Source organism: Clarias gariepinus, chromosome 7 (genome assembly GCF_024256425.1).
Source record: "Clarias gariepinus isolate MV-2021 ecotype Netherlands chromosome 7, CGAR_prim_01v2, whole genome shotgun sequence".
NCBI classification, from domain to species: Eukaryota; Metazoa; Chordata; class Actinopteri; order Siluriformes; family Clariidae; genus Clarias; species Clarias gariepinus.
The window spans coordinates 22,964,054-22,979,289 of record NC_071106.1 but is presented as its reverse complement, the minus strand read 5'-3'; the positions used below and the strand labels follow the sequence as shown (position 1 = coordinate 22,979,289).

The 15,236-nt window shown below is 36.9% G+C and overlaps 1 protein-coding gene across 1 annotated transcript in view; it reads left to right on the top strand.

Moving 5' to 3' along the window:
* The window catches only part of chd2 (chromodomain helicase DNA binding protein 2), a 186,769-nt gene that overhangs the window by 26,745 nt on the left and 144,788 nt on the right, over positions 1-15,236 (top strand). Inside the window, exons 2-3 of the mRNA XM_053499720.1 lie at positions 6,420-6,651; positions 7,097-7,183. Coding sequence (XP_053355695.1) covers positions 6,420-6,651; positions 7,097-7,183 — 319 coding nt within the window. The remainder of the gene's footprint in view (positions 1-6,419; positions 6,652-7,096; positions 7,184-15,236) is intronic.

Here is a 15,236-nt window from a genome sequence, read left to right as displayed (position 1 = left end):
CGGGATTGTGTAAACTTTTGCTCTCAGTGTGAGAGAGTTCTTACAATAACTCGTGGTTATCCTACTTGTTCGCGCTATTTCTGCGTTTCGGTTTACCGTCCACACTACAAGAGCAGACAAAGCACTCTATGCGGGTGCAATATCTCCCCTGCTCGCTCAACGTGTTCTCCGCGCATGCGCGGCTTCTCGATTCTGTGCGCGCTCAACTGTCCGCACGCGCGTGCACCATTTATTTTATATGACGTGTCTTTGGTGATTATTTAATTACTTATTTATGTATTTGATTTAATTAAGTATTAGAAATACTTAATTGATTAGAAATACGTAATTGGAAAGTTTGTTGGAAACTAACCTAATTCAATAAAATACAGGCTTGCATTATTTTATTTTTTGGATCTGATGTAGTTGTTCCTCTACTACATCAGACGTTCATCATAATAACAGAAAAAAAAAACACATGCCATAGTTTTGTCCTTTGTGGCAGTAGCCAGTTTTGGTGTAACAAGTTTTACATTTTGCTGCAAATTATAAAGTGTAATCTGTGTATTAAGAGGCTACATCCCATTAAGCTGATCTGATGTGAGTTGGTCTGCCTGACCCCTCTTTTTTGGAATAATTTTAAGTTACTCTACCTTATTTGGGAAAGATGGTCTATAGTAGCTTTACAGATGTGGCCATTAAGACTGCGTGTGTTTTCCTGTGAGATGCCGCAATTTAGTGCGAGGCGTGCCGCGACTTGCCGTAAGCAACATTCGGGAATTTAAATAAATGTGTTGTGCTTCACTGAATATCCGCCAGATGGCGCATGGAAGGACTTTATCTAAAAGCCGGACCAAGTACTGTACAACGAAGAATTGTATATAATTACTTAGTCTAAAACAATATTGTTTCCAATGCTGAAGCAAACATGAATTTTATTTTGTTTTACAACAGATCATTCATGATGAATGTGTGTATATGTGCTTCATATTATTTTCACAATGATGAAATGAGATGCCCAAATTCGTGCTTTAAAAGTTTCTTATATAGTTTTTGTAATGTCTTAACAGGGACAAAACAGTGAAAGACATGGCAATGCCTTGGTTTAAATGGTGTTGAAATTTATTTAATTTCCTGATAGTAGGCTATCTGATAGTGTTAACTATGCAAATGTCTTGATTCGTGAATATGCCAACATATCTTATTTAAAACGTAAAAATGTGTCGACATCATCAGAAGACATAGTAAGTAAATATTGTTTTATAAATACGCAGTTCTTTGGGTCTGCTCGGACTTATTTATTCGTTTTAAACCCCTCAAAAATGCATGTGCATACAGCTTAAAACCTCCATCAGTTATTAAAGATAGCATCTATTCAGAAAAAATGCCCCAGTGATTTTGGAGCTTCAGGAAATCTCCCGGCGTTCTCCGCATAACACCGGGCCAACTTATGTCGGAACGAATTTATAAACGTTTTCTAAACGTGGGCTATTGTTTTTTTTTACTTATAATATTTGTTAATTTAATTTAAATGAGGTTTGGGTTTAGGACTTCGATTCTGCCTTGTGATTCTCCTCTTGAATTTACTCCATAGTTTTAATCAGGGCTCAGCCGCATGCATAAAGTTTTCCAGAGCGCACCGGCAGAAGTAGACTAATTATGAATGCATCGGGAAAACAGCAAGCAGACTGAATTTGAACATTTAAAAAAAACGTTTACGTTCATTTTCTGACGCGCTCAAGTTCACCAAAAACAATACAGAACAGCGCACCTTATTTGCTTTCAAACATTTACAAAATCACAAAAATTTTTCGTTATTGTGAGTGCGCTTAAATAAAAGTTGAGTCTTAAAAAGGCTATGTAGTCTTATTTAGTTTTATTATATAGTTTTTGCACATTAATCTGAATCCTCATCGTGTGTGTGCTTTACAATACCAGACAATATTCAAATGCAAATTATTCAATCTCCCCAAGTGTGAATCAGCTGTTCTCACCTATACATTCAGAGGAACTTTAATGCACCTCTCCACACTTTAAAAACCTCTTGAATCCGAGGCTCTTCTGAAGACTTTCAATGATTAAGGCCTCTTTTTAAATTTGTGTAAATTTAATCTTCTGGATTCTAGATTCTAAAGTTGACATTGTTACCGTTTTTAATCCTTGGAATGAAAGAAATTGATATTTTCCTTATGATAGCATAAATTGCATTGTTTTAAATCAAAAAGGCCAATTTGTCTTTTCCTCATAAAGTGTTGATAGGTGAAATTCCACCTATACAAGTGTGACAAATATGCAAAGAAAAAAATTAGGAAGGGGCAAATACTTTTTTATGGCACTGCACGTGTAGTCAGATTGTTCCACTGGGATCTGCGGTAACATAAACACGCGCTCTTTGTTGGCGGCGCACTTGTGCATTCATATGCGTAGAAAAGAGATGCAATATTATGGTTTCCGTCATTTTTTTTAAAAATACATATATTTGCATACTGACTGGCCCACATTGGCCAGCGGCCCACCGGGAAAACTCCCGGTGCTCCAGGTGGCTAGTCCGCCACTGCTCCTCTTTACTTTCCTACTCTATGTAGAATCAGCGCTTAACCGCACGCATAAAGTTTTGTAAATTCGTTTAATGTTTAACTTCTATTTCATAAGGGTTTTGCCAGCGGTGGTACAGCGCAACGGGGGTCATTATTTACTATTAAAGAAAATTATGATGATCTGTCACGGCGTGCGCCTGTGATGGGTGTGCGCCCAAATCTACTATCTCTACTCGCTCACTCCCTAGGCTCCCTGAATAGGCGGCAAAGTGACGGAGCCGCTTATTCGTTTTGGCTGCCGATAATTAACGTTAATATGATCTCGGGCTTGCTCCACATTATAAAAGCAAGGCGCGGAGTTTAGTCCGAGGTACCCCCCCCACCCTCCCCCTCCCCCCACCCCCCGTCAGCGCCACTTTTAACCCCCCCTGCGCGATGTGTATAAATCAATGTGTGTGTGAATCATATGAAATTTTATTTGATATAGGTATATATTAACTCATGCTCGGGTACTTTTACTACGCTAAATTTATGAATTACACTCAAAGTATCAAATCCAACTATGAAGTCTGATTTAATTGTTACCATTAAACATTTTATATCTACGTGTTTATTTTTCTATTTATGTTTATGTTTTGCTGGCGAAACACATTTTAGGCAGAGATGTCTACTTGATCTTGTTAATTTGTTTTAAAACCCCTAATTCTGCAAATTCCCCCAGCAGCGAAACCGGTTTGATGACTTCACACCTGTCGTAAAGGTGAGATGGGGGATTACAGTAACTGTGGGTGCGCTTCACCTCGGAGAATTGTATTCAAAGAATAGACTAAAACAAAATCATGTTTGCTTCAGCATTGGAAACAATATTGTATTAGGCTAACTTTATTAAAGATTATACACTTTTGTATTCTTTGTTCACACACCCGGGCATCTTTAAATTTTTAGATATTGATCCTTTCTTGATGCAGCGAATTTTCTGAGCAAATTAATAATAATTTCCATGAATAAAAATCAGAAAGAAGAAAAGGTTACGCGGAAATGAGAAAAAGCTTTAGAGGTAAATGCTGTGAAATGCTTCAAATGAACAGATTCTGCCTATAACAGGTCAGGGACAGTAAGGCTGGATCCAGCAGCGCACCACTCCACTTTTAACTCCACCTGGCACAGTTTAATCCCAGTGGAACAATCTGACTACATGTGCAGTGCCATTAAAAAAAGTATTTGCCCCTTCCTGATTTATTTTTTCTTTGCATATTTGTCACCCTTGTCTGGGTGGAATTTCACCTAAACATTTTATGAGGAAAAGACCGATTGGCCTTTTTTTGTGAGTTATCATGAACATTTTGCATTTCTGGGGTATCATCTTGATGCATTGTAAGACATACCACACATCAGTGTAAGCTGTAAGTGTAGCAGGTCAGTGATGATGAACCAGTGCCTGCTGATAATGACCAACACATCTCCCTGATCTACCAGAGTCAAGTAAAAAGAACGGCAATCAAACTGAATAAAATTAGTAGCAGCATTAACTTGTGCTAGTAATTATTATGGTGGTCAATATTAATTCAAAATAATGTTTCTCAGCATTATTTCGTATTAATATTGACTACCATAATAATTAAAATAAGTAACTAGTTTACTAGCGTATGCTACTGCTGCTACTGATTTTATTTTAGCTTACCTGTTCAGTTTTATTGCAATTCCTTTTAAAATATTGTCTTTATAGATTTATATGTTGTTTGTCTTAATGTTCTTTTCTTTGTTTCTTTGTTTTACTAATATGACCTAATATATACTCATTGATACTTCAAATAATATGTTTAAATAGCATTTATTTCTGGATTGTGTTATATTTTTATACTAGTAACTGGTGTTAAAAATTTATCTCTACATTAATGAGCCAATGTATTATGGTGTGGGCTGCTGTGGGCCAGGAAGTCCAGGGCCACTTTTTGGTCCCAGTCCGCCCCTGGTAATAACGAATAGAGAAAGCGCTGTCAAAGCCCGGGGATTTTGTGTTCCGCGTGGGCCAGTCGTGAATAGCTGACACTCAGTGACAGCCAATGAAATTGAAGCATTTTTGCCGCTTTCCACGTGGTGTGGCGTTGCTTAAATAAAAGTATAAAATCGTCCAGACTCTGGTTCGAATCCCGTTCTGGGTGAAAATGTAATAAATGTGAGTCCTTTGTTTTACACTTTTTGCTTATGATTATCATTAAATTATGTGAGGTGAGTGCTAATGTGTTTCATAGCTTAAGAAAAAAACTAACTATGCATTTAGTACTGAAGCATAACTTGATAATGTAATGGCTATATCATGGCATTTTAGCGCATAACATCGGCACTTTGGGCACTGGCTGGGAATCGAACCCGGGGCTTCCGCATGGCAGGCGAATCACCTACCACTGAGCCACCAGTGGCCGTGTATGTTTAAAGCGCATAAAAACAGTAAAACAATACTGTTATAGGCTGACATATCATATATCTTTGTAGTTCTTTTGCACACACGCGCGTGTGTATATAAGAATAATAACAATAATAAATTCAGAGGACTACTACTAATAATAATAATAATTCTGAATGAAAATGAAAACACGTTTGTGAGCTCTGTCGCTTGCTGTCAATGGGCGCTTAAGAGACATAACACATTTTTCGGCTTCAATAGACACACAATACTTCAGACTAAAACATGACTGCCCCCTACAGGTAATGAAGGGCATTTTCACAGCAAGTCGCGGGATCCCTTTTCTCAAAACGTGCGTTTTTAAAGGCCAGATCTGTAAGTTCTAATTTTCTAAAATAAACACTTAATGGTTCTTCAAGATCTTGACTGTAGCCTATTTCTACAGTTTTCTTTTTTCAATATAGTTAGTTTAGAGTTAGTTTCATTTCTACAAATGGTGCAAACTCTGCTAGATTATAGATAAGATTTCCATTCCCCTGCCATTCTGTGATCGGCAGTGATCGGCCATCGGCAGATCATGATCTTGGTGATCGGCCCCAATCAGTTGCATTAACAAAGGCACTTGTTCTCTGGTAACCTAGCAACGTAGGGAGTGATACGCTAACACCAATCATGTAACAGTATCAAGTTTGGTTGCGCTATATTGTTGTCTCGTGCTGGTCTGCTGGATTCCTCTTCATAAGCAGAAAATGCACTTTGCACTATTTTATTACACTTTATTAAGCATTTCTTACATTTTCTTTCATTTTGCACCTTAAATGTTGAGATAATTGTTAACATTGTGATAATTGTTAACATTGTGACTTTAGACTTATATTTACATTTTAATTATTTTCCATGGTTATTGACATTTCTGTCTTAATAACTGAGGGGACTATGATCAGAGGAAGGTTAAGTTAAAAAAAATGTTTAAATGTAATATATTTTTCTCCTGCTCCTTATTTTAAATGGGTCATAAAAAATATTAATAATTATCGATATCGACTGATGTGAAACACTGATATCGTAATACAGTTTTCAGCCATATCGCCCAGCCCTATACCTGGGCACAACTCAAATCAGATATAAAAGGCCAACCATATCTGAACACAGAGGTGGCCTTTCTCTCATCAGTGTTGTCTGTCTCCCCAGAAATATGTGTATGCGCAACACATGCCCCACACATTTTCTGACCTACACAGCCATAGCTGATAAAGTGGGAAAGCACACAAGAGCATTGCTTTCGACATTTTTTTTCAAAATATCAATAATATTAAGCATAGCATGAAGATTCAATGCCTCGATCTCTTCATTGTGTTAAATGGCTGTTGTGTTTCAACATGGATCCATTTAATGTCTAGAGATTTATACAGCATGTACATGTTTTTTGTACAATAGCTGACATCCTTTTGAATTGTTTTTGTCATGATGTATCCTGACTGACCCTTTTTTTGACGTAGCAGCTGTACATCAGAGGGGTCGAATCGTTCGGCCTCAGATACAGGCAGCCAGTCTGAGACTGAGCAGGGCAGTGAACGTGCACACACTCAGCATTCCGAATCCAACAGCACGTCTGAGTCCGAGAGCTGCTCTGAATCTGGTAGTGAATCGGCTGGGTCGAAGTCACGCCAGACCATTGAAGAGATCAAAGAGAAACGGGTCAAGAAGCGAGACCTTGCTGATGTGAAAAAGGTATGAAGGACCTAAGACTGGACCTATTTCTTTTAATATAACTGTTGAATAGAAATTAAATTGTGACTGTTTGCTACAAAATAATGTCATGGGAAAGAAAGGTTTCTGTTTGATTAAAATCCTTTTTCTCTGAACCCAAGTCCATGGCCCACATATAACAGTAATCCAGTATCTGCTTTTGGACAAGGTAGAATGACTAAAATGGCAACCAGCTAACTATTGGTGACCCAGCAATTAAGGTTCTGGCTTGCTGATCAAGCTGCCACTGTGGGCACTCCAACAAGACATTTAACCTTCTCTACACAAGATTAACATATTAAGTTGATATATGAAAACAATTTAACTTTTACTCTACATTTGTTTTCCTGCACTTTCTTATTTGTGAGCTGAGCTTTAACTGTTATACAATCCAAAGTTTATGCTTCTTTTGTTTTACATTTGTCAGATGTGGGAGGCACATCCAGATGTTTATGGTGTCAGAAGGTCCAATCGGAGCAGACAGGAGCCTGCTCGTCTAAACATTGGAGCAGAGGTTAGCAGTCCACCTTTTTTTTTTTTTTTTAACCATGATCTCTATTTTATTAGGTGCTTTCTGTATAACCCAAGCCCCGCCCAAACCACAGTTTGAAATGATAAAATAGGAAGCAAGATTTATAAGTTTTCTTTGCCTTGTATTAAATTACAATTTAGTACAAAACCACAATATTTGATGTTTTATTTAGTGAGCTTTTCCGTGAATTTATGTTCATGTATATACATATATATATATATATATATACGGTGGCCCTGAAGTGCAAAACAAATTAACAAAACTGAAAACAAAAAAACAAAACCCAAAACAAAATAACAAATTCAAAACCAAATTAACAAAATGGAAAACAAAATAACTAATATCTGACTGGCCGAGAAGTGCAATACAAATTAACAAAATGGAAAACAAATGAACAAATTCAAAACCAAATAACAAAACCCAAAACTATTTTTTAGGGAGGTTTGTTGTTTTGTTTTTGTTTTTGTTCATTTGTTTTCCGTTTTGTTAATTTGTATTGCACTTCTCGGCCAGTCCGATACAAACCGGAAAAGGCAGGTATAGTTTGCGAATGAAATGCTTACCGCTAATTGGACGAGACATCTGTCACTCAAGATATACAGGAAGTACTGTAGTAGCGGTAGATTTGTGTGTGTATGAATGTATAAACATTATTGTGGTTTCAAATATGGCGTTCTTACGGTAGCCCTGAAGTCAGTTTTGTTAATTTTTTTGCACTTCATGACCATCATAGTTTAAAGTGAAGCAGATCACACAAGAAACAAAGATAAAGAAACAAGTTCCTACTTCCTGTATATCTTAAGTGACAGATGTTTCGTCCAATCAAGGGGTAAGCATTTCATTCGCAAACTATACCTACCTTTTCCGGTTTGTATCTGACTGGCCGAGAAGTGCAGTACAAATTAACAAAACGAAAAACAAATGAACAAATTTAAAACCAAATAAAAAATCCGAAAACAAAATAACAAAACCAAAAACAAAACAACAAAACTTCCCCCCCACCCCCCCTCCGAAAAATTGTTTTGGGTTTTGTTATTTGGTTTTTAATTTGTTTTCCATTTTGTTAATTTGTATTGCACTTCTCGGCCAGTCAGATATTAGTTTTTTTGTTTTCCGTTTTGTTAATTTGGTTTTAAATTTGTTATTTTGATTTGGGTTTTGTTATTTTGCTTTCAGTTTTAATTTGTTTTGCACTTAGGACCACTGTATATATACATCCTCATATTTATATTATTCTGCTATCTTTGTGGTTTAAACGGACCTAGATACTAATTTCGTACCAGAACATGGAATTGTGCTGGTATGACAATAAAGAATCCTTGAATCCTTAAAACATACTCTCATTCCAGATTTGGTAAATTGCAATATGTTTTAAAACATTTGGGACAGTAACATATTTACCCACTGTATTTAATTTAGTGTACAGTCTGGTATAACTCTGGGTATGATACTGTTCAGTTAACGACACTGTTTACTTCACAATACTGGCCTCATAATTCTATTAAATTTGTTCTAAGAAAAATCTTTTAAAGAAGAATAATTAACTATAAAGTCCTCTTTTTTATTCCTTAATCATATTCATACCACTAAATTTTTATTTTTGTTTATAAGATGAACTGTATTAAAAGTTGCTCCTTACAGAAGTAAATGTAAGCTGTACAATCTTTTTTTTCAACCAATATTTTTATTGAATTTTACAAATAATTCCATACATAACAAGAGACAATAAGAGTAATAAGAATTTAACTAAAGTATAAAGAATATCGCCAATTTTCTGCAAATGTTTAGAAATAGAATTACTTTCCCATATTTAAGTAGACATACAAAGTTACATACTTACATACATAAAAACATCATGAACCAATAGTTAAATAAAAATAAATACAATAATAGTAAAATAATAATAATAACTAGAGAGGTACATTTCCTGAAGAAAATGTGAGTGGTGCTTGCCGTGGCAAAAGTCAGGCCCCTCAGATCTCTGACATGCTAATCAGCTAAACGTAATGCTAATTACACTAGCATGATGCTAGGAACATTCTATACATCTATTATTAGCGAAATACTACTAAAGTTAGCATAATGCTAGCGACATGCTATTAGCGTTAGCATCATGCTAGCGATGTGCCGATGAAATTAGCATCATGCTAGCAACATGTTAATATTGTTAGCATCATGCTAGCAAAATGCTACTCGTGTTAGCATCATGCTAACAGCATGCTAATGAGGGTGCTAGGGGCCGTGGCTTATGAGCATTATGATAAATGCAAAAGAGTGATTGATTGTCCTGGTTACATAAGCTTTCCCCCATGTCTCTACGACAGTCTGTGGCTGGTCAAGTAACCACCCACCCCTTAGAAAAGTCACAGCACCCCGTTCCCGAATAAGCCGCACGGTTTGACACCTCACTTATGGGACTCAAAGTTGTTCTCAGTGTTAAGTCTGCGGGGGCAATGAACCGCCCACCCCTTCGAACAGTCAGAGCACCCTACTCCCGAATAAGCGCACGGTTTGACACCTCATTCATGGATCTAACGACGAACGGTGCGGGACTAGTAATTTTTCAAAATTCCCATTGTAAGTCAATGGGCAAAGTTGTCAAAATCCCTATTCAAATTCTATGGGGCAACTTTGGGGACCTCTCTTGCCCCGGGGGTCGAACGTATCCCCCTGTGCCGGGGTATCTTCTGACACAGGCTGCAAACCTCTTCAAATGTGGTAAATTTGACGTCTCTACAAAATTCACTCTCTGCGTTACAATCCGTCAAAATTGGTCTCAATGTTAAGTCAATGGGATTTTTGGGGCGGTTAATTGCCCCCCTGTTTAGAAATAGAATTACTTTCCCATATTTAAGTAGACATAGGCTTTGTTTTTATAATATGCAGTACTGACAAGCAGCCTGCATCCTTTGATCGAAATAGGTGTAGCGGATCGTAAGACACTAGCAGTTTGCTCAGATACTGCGGCGCGAGACCATTTAATGCTTTAGATGTCGAGTAGTATTTTAAAATCAATGCGAAATTTCACAGGGAGCCAATGAGGTAAAGATAAGGTAGGTGTGATGTGCTCGTATCTTCTGGTTCTAGTAAGAACTCTTGCTGCTGCATTCTGGACTAGCTGAAGCTTGTTGAACAACCAGACAGTAAGGCATTACAATAGTCCAACCTAGAGGTGATAAAAGCATGAACTAGTTTTTCTGCATCGTTTAGCGACAGTATATTTCTTATCTTGGCAATATTTATGGGGTGAAAGAATGCTATCCTGGTAATATTATCTACATGTGACTCAAATGAAAGGCTAGAATCTATAATCACACCGAAGGCTTTTACTGTTGCACTTGATGGAACAGAAAGGCCATCTAAAGTTAGTGTGATCTAAAATCTTACTTCTAGCTGAATGCGGTTCTATAACTAGAACTTCTGTCTTATCAGAATTAAACAGAAGGAAGTTAATTAGCATCCAATCTCATGTCCTGCACACACTGCTCAACTTTAGTAAGCTGGTTTTTCTCTTTAGGTTTTGCTGAGACATATAACTGTGTGTTCAAATTAGTTTAATTTGTGTCCGTGTTTTTGAATTATAGTCAGATTATCATTGTAAATAATTGCGTCCTCCTCTACCAGTTAGCCGAGGCTGGTGTATGTAGTTGTATTCAGGAGGACTAGCTTCATTTAACCCTCTGAGGTCCGAGGTGATTTTGGGGCCCTTGAGATGTTTGGACATGCTCTGATATTTGTGCTTTTTTCAGCTATTTAAAATATATTATTGACAACCTGTATTTTTCTTGTAATCAGCACAAACTGTTCTACAATAATACGTGACCAAAATGAATGTATGTGTTAGCGTTTTTTAGGGAAAAAATATTAGGCGTGGTTAGTAAGTTTTGTGAAAATAAAAGTAGCTAAAACAAGGCCATGAAACTCATACAGAACATTTGTTTACAAGACTTTTTAAAAACTGGGCTGGTGGACTAGTGTTTTTGCTTCAAAATGATGTGAAAATGATCTTGTTTACTTGCTCACAGAAAACAATATAGTGATTAACATTTTTTAAGTCACTTTTTGAGTGTAAAGGCTCTATGCGAGAAGGCGTGAACTATCATTACTAATGCAGTGATTCACACCTGAGAAGACAAAGGCCTGCATACTGGTCTGCATAATAAGCCATCAGACAGGGATGTGACTGAGAGAGGAGAGTTACAATAAAGTATCTGAGGACAAAATAAAGTATATATTTTCAGTGTTTAGGTTATTTGAGAATGTATTTGACACACACAAAAAACTTAAGATTCACTTGCGAGTTCAGTTAAACAGTTTATTAGGCCTAAACAATTAAAGTTGACTTTTTAGCTGCATTACTGAAGTCACTATACCAGAAAATATAGCTGTTATCACAAATTACACATACATTACGTGTTAAAATTTAAAAGTGTAAGAACAGTGCAAAAAAAACCCACTGATAACACTTTTAGTTTTAATCGTACAGACAAGATCTATATATTAATCGAATCTGCAAAGTGTCTACTTTTATTTGTATGCACACATGTTAAAAATAAAACGGTGTGCATTAATAAAATAAAGAAAACAAACAGGGTCTGTCGTTTTGGGCTGCGTGAACTGCAGGGAGAAACACGTCATTAAAATGAACTGAAACTCAGCAAATACTCCACAGAGAGACACAAAATACATATCTATAGAAAGCTTGAATTGTCTACTTTTACATTTACCAATTCAACTCGGAATCAAATAATCTGTTTTTATGCATTTTTTTTTTCATTACAGCCAACGTGATCCAGCCTTCCTGTGTGCTGTTCATGAAAGGTTAATTTCCATAAAAACTGATTATTCCCAATAGTATGAAAAACGTAACAAAAATAGTGTTAATAAAAATGGTAATATTATTATTGTATAAACGGAAATAAAAAAAATAAATTTAAACGCTGATACAAACGCGAAACTTTCGCGGCAATGATACAAACAGGAAGCCACGTCACCAACAGGAAGCCCTGCTCTCAACCTTGAGAGGATTGTGAAACGAAGCCTGTTCGAGAATTTGCAGGGGATTCGCAAGGAGCGGACGGCAGCTGGAGTCAGTGCTTTTCTGTCGCATTCCTAGTGTCAAGTCGCTCTTGAACCAGAGATAACATCAGAGGCGTCTTACCTGGGCTAAGGACCAAAATGACTAGACTGTTGCTCAGTGGACCAAAGTCATCCTTTCAGATGAAAGTAAATTTTGTTTCATTTGGAAATCGATGTTCCAGAGTCTGAAAGAAGAGAGTAGGGGTGCAGAATCCAGGTTGCTTGAAGTCTAGTCAGTGGTGTTTGCAGAGCCATGTCATCTGCTAGTATTGGTCCACTGTGTTTTATAATGTCCAAGGCCAGCGCAGCAATCTACCAGGAAGTTTTAGAGCACTTCATGATTTCCTCTGCTGACCAGCTTTATGAAAATGCTGATTTTATTTTTCACCAGGACTTGGCACCTGCCCAACTGTCAAAAGTACTAATACTTGGTTTAAGGGATCCCTGTGCTTGATTGGCCAGCAAGGATCCCCATGGTATTTCTGTCTCTGATTGACCAGCAAACTCACCTGACCTAAACCCCATAGAGAATCTGTTGGGCATTGTAAAGCAAAGGATGTGAGACACCAGACCCAACAATGCAGAACAGCTAAAGTCTGCAATGAGTGCAACCTGGGCTTCCATAACATCTCAGCAGTGCCACAGACTGATCACCTCCATACACGGTATGCGGCAAAATGTACAGCACTGTGTGTGTGTTTGTCAACGAGGCATAGCTCCAGCCGCACTTGTTCAGGGCAGTGAAAAGGATGTTGTGCAGTTTTTATTGGCAATGCTGATGGAGGAAAGGGTATTCATAGTTGAGTATAATTTCATCCTGTACGGAAGTGGTCATTACTGGCAGCCTCATCAATAAGTTTGAAAAAGGTGGTAAAATGATTCAGAGAGAGATTCAGTAATACGACAGCAAGTAGCATAGTTGTACTGTCTAGTTTGTTCTGAAATTGTTCTGAATTTTGCTGTTCTGATGCAAACTGCACTATCAATCATTCTACAAGGAAATTGTCTCTTTTTGCAGGAGACTGCAGCAACCTTTGTTCTGGGACATGTTTAAGAATTTGCATGAATGATATAAACACTGTCTACAGCAAGGCGGTGCACACACACTTTGAACATTTATGTCACGCATACCTTGGTAAATCAACACGCTAATAGCGTGTTAGTTTTTTTTTAGGAGAAATAAACTCAACAGATGAGGTAATATGCTCTTTTTATTTTAGTACTGTATTTTGACACATACTGTAATATAATGCACTGCGCAAATTTAACTTAATATTGGACAGCTTCAGTTTTTGCGACTTAAATTTATTTTCAACTGATTGTCTGAAATTATAGGGGATCTTGAATAGGCTGCAAAAGAGTGTTCTCTTTTTTAAAAAAAATGCATTTGAAATTTAAAGTGCATTAGAGAGGTTTAAAAAATACACTCAAATGCGGGGATGTTCGCAAACGGCGAACGAAATCGACGATTTCCAAAAACGGCGATTTGTGAATTGACACTGAACTGACTCCATCTGGTTTAAAAGACCTTCTGAAGGTGTTTGAATAGTTGTGAATGTGGGAAAATTGTTGAATATATGAATTAGTAAGCTAGTTTTTTTTTTTTTTAATGTTTAAAATTGTGCTTAAATTGTGTGTGGATAACATGTAGAATTTTTCCTTAATGTACTGTACAAAAAAAAAAAAAAAACTATTCATATCTAAAGGAACAAAACGTTTTCTTCCCAGACAAGGCATTGTGCTTGGCTGCAAAGTATAAATGTACATATGGTAAATGTAATAGTTAAATATTAGTGTAAATTGCAATTGCAATATGTGTCAATAATAATAATAATAATAATGTGATTCACTCACTCATCGTCTATAGGGGTCTGAAGCCGATCCCAGGAGACTTGGGGCTCTAGGCAGGGTACACCATGCATCCAGTTCAATTCATATTTCAAGATGCAGTTCGTCGGTGATTTTTTTATTTACAATAAGCGCTTTAGATGTCTGAGATCTCCTTAGTTAATGATCCCAGCTTCTGATCAGAGGTTTTGGCTATGAATTTGGAGTATTTTCACAATTTTGTTTTGTTCAGGGAACAGACATGGTCTCTGTATTGTGTAACGTAACTGTTGACTTAATTTAGGTAGCAGACAATTAAGGCACGTTTACACTGCAGGTGTCAATGCCCAATTCTGATTTGTTGCCTATATCTGATTTTTTTGACCGTCTGTTTACACATTCTTTCAACTATGACCCATATCCGATTCAAATGTTTACACTTGCCATACCATCTGAAACATCGCACATACTTAATGGGAGGTTTTTGTGCTACACAGTAGCCAAAATGGACGAAGGTAAAATATGCTTGACGCTAGCTCTGAGATATATGCAAAGTTCGCGAAACATCACCATGATTTTGTAACACGGAAGGAGGAAAAAACGCCATAATTGCAGCCTGTGCATATGCTTCATTCATCAAATACTGATTTCTTAATGTTATTTAGCCTAAATAAGCTCTAACACAGGGGGTCTTTTCCTCTTCCATGTCACTTGCGATGTTATCATTTCACACGTGCTTCCACCGGGGAATAACGTTACGTCATTAAACCTCGAAGAAGTCACAGTTTTACTGACGTACAAAACATAATGCCAGAAATTACAATCTGTGTGTTTACATGACAATCACATTAGCACATATCTGATTTATTTCCTTATATGAAAATATAAGGAAATAAATTTTTTTTCCTGTTTACATGGACATAGAACATATCCGATATGTGCAAATAATTATTACTGCAATTAATTTCATTGGAAATAATGGCATGCCATAGCAACTGCCACTATACTTTTCAGTTTAAAAGCTGTGTCATGTATGTGTCAAAAATACTGCACAAACTTAACACCACTGTAATAGACCGTCCCTTCAAACCGTCTTGCCATAATTAATACCTTTTATGTAAAACACATT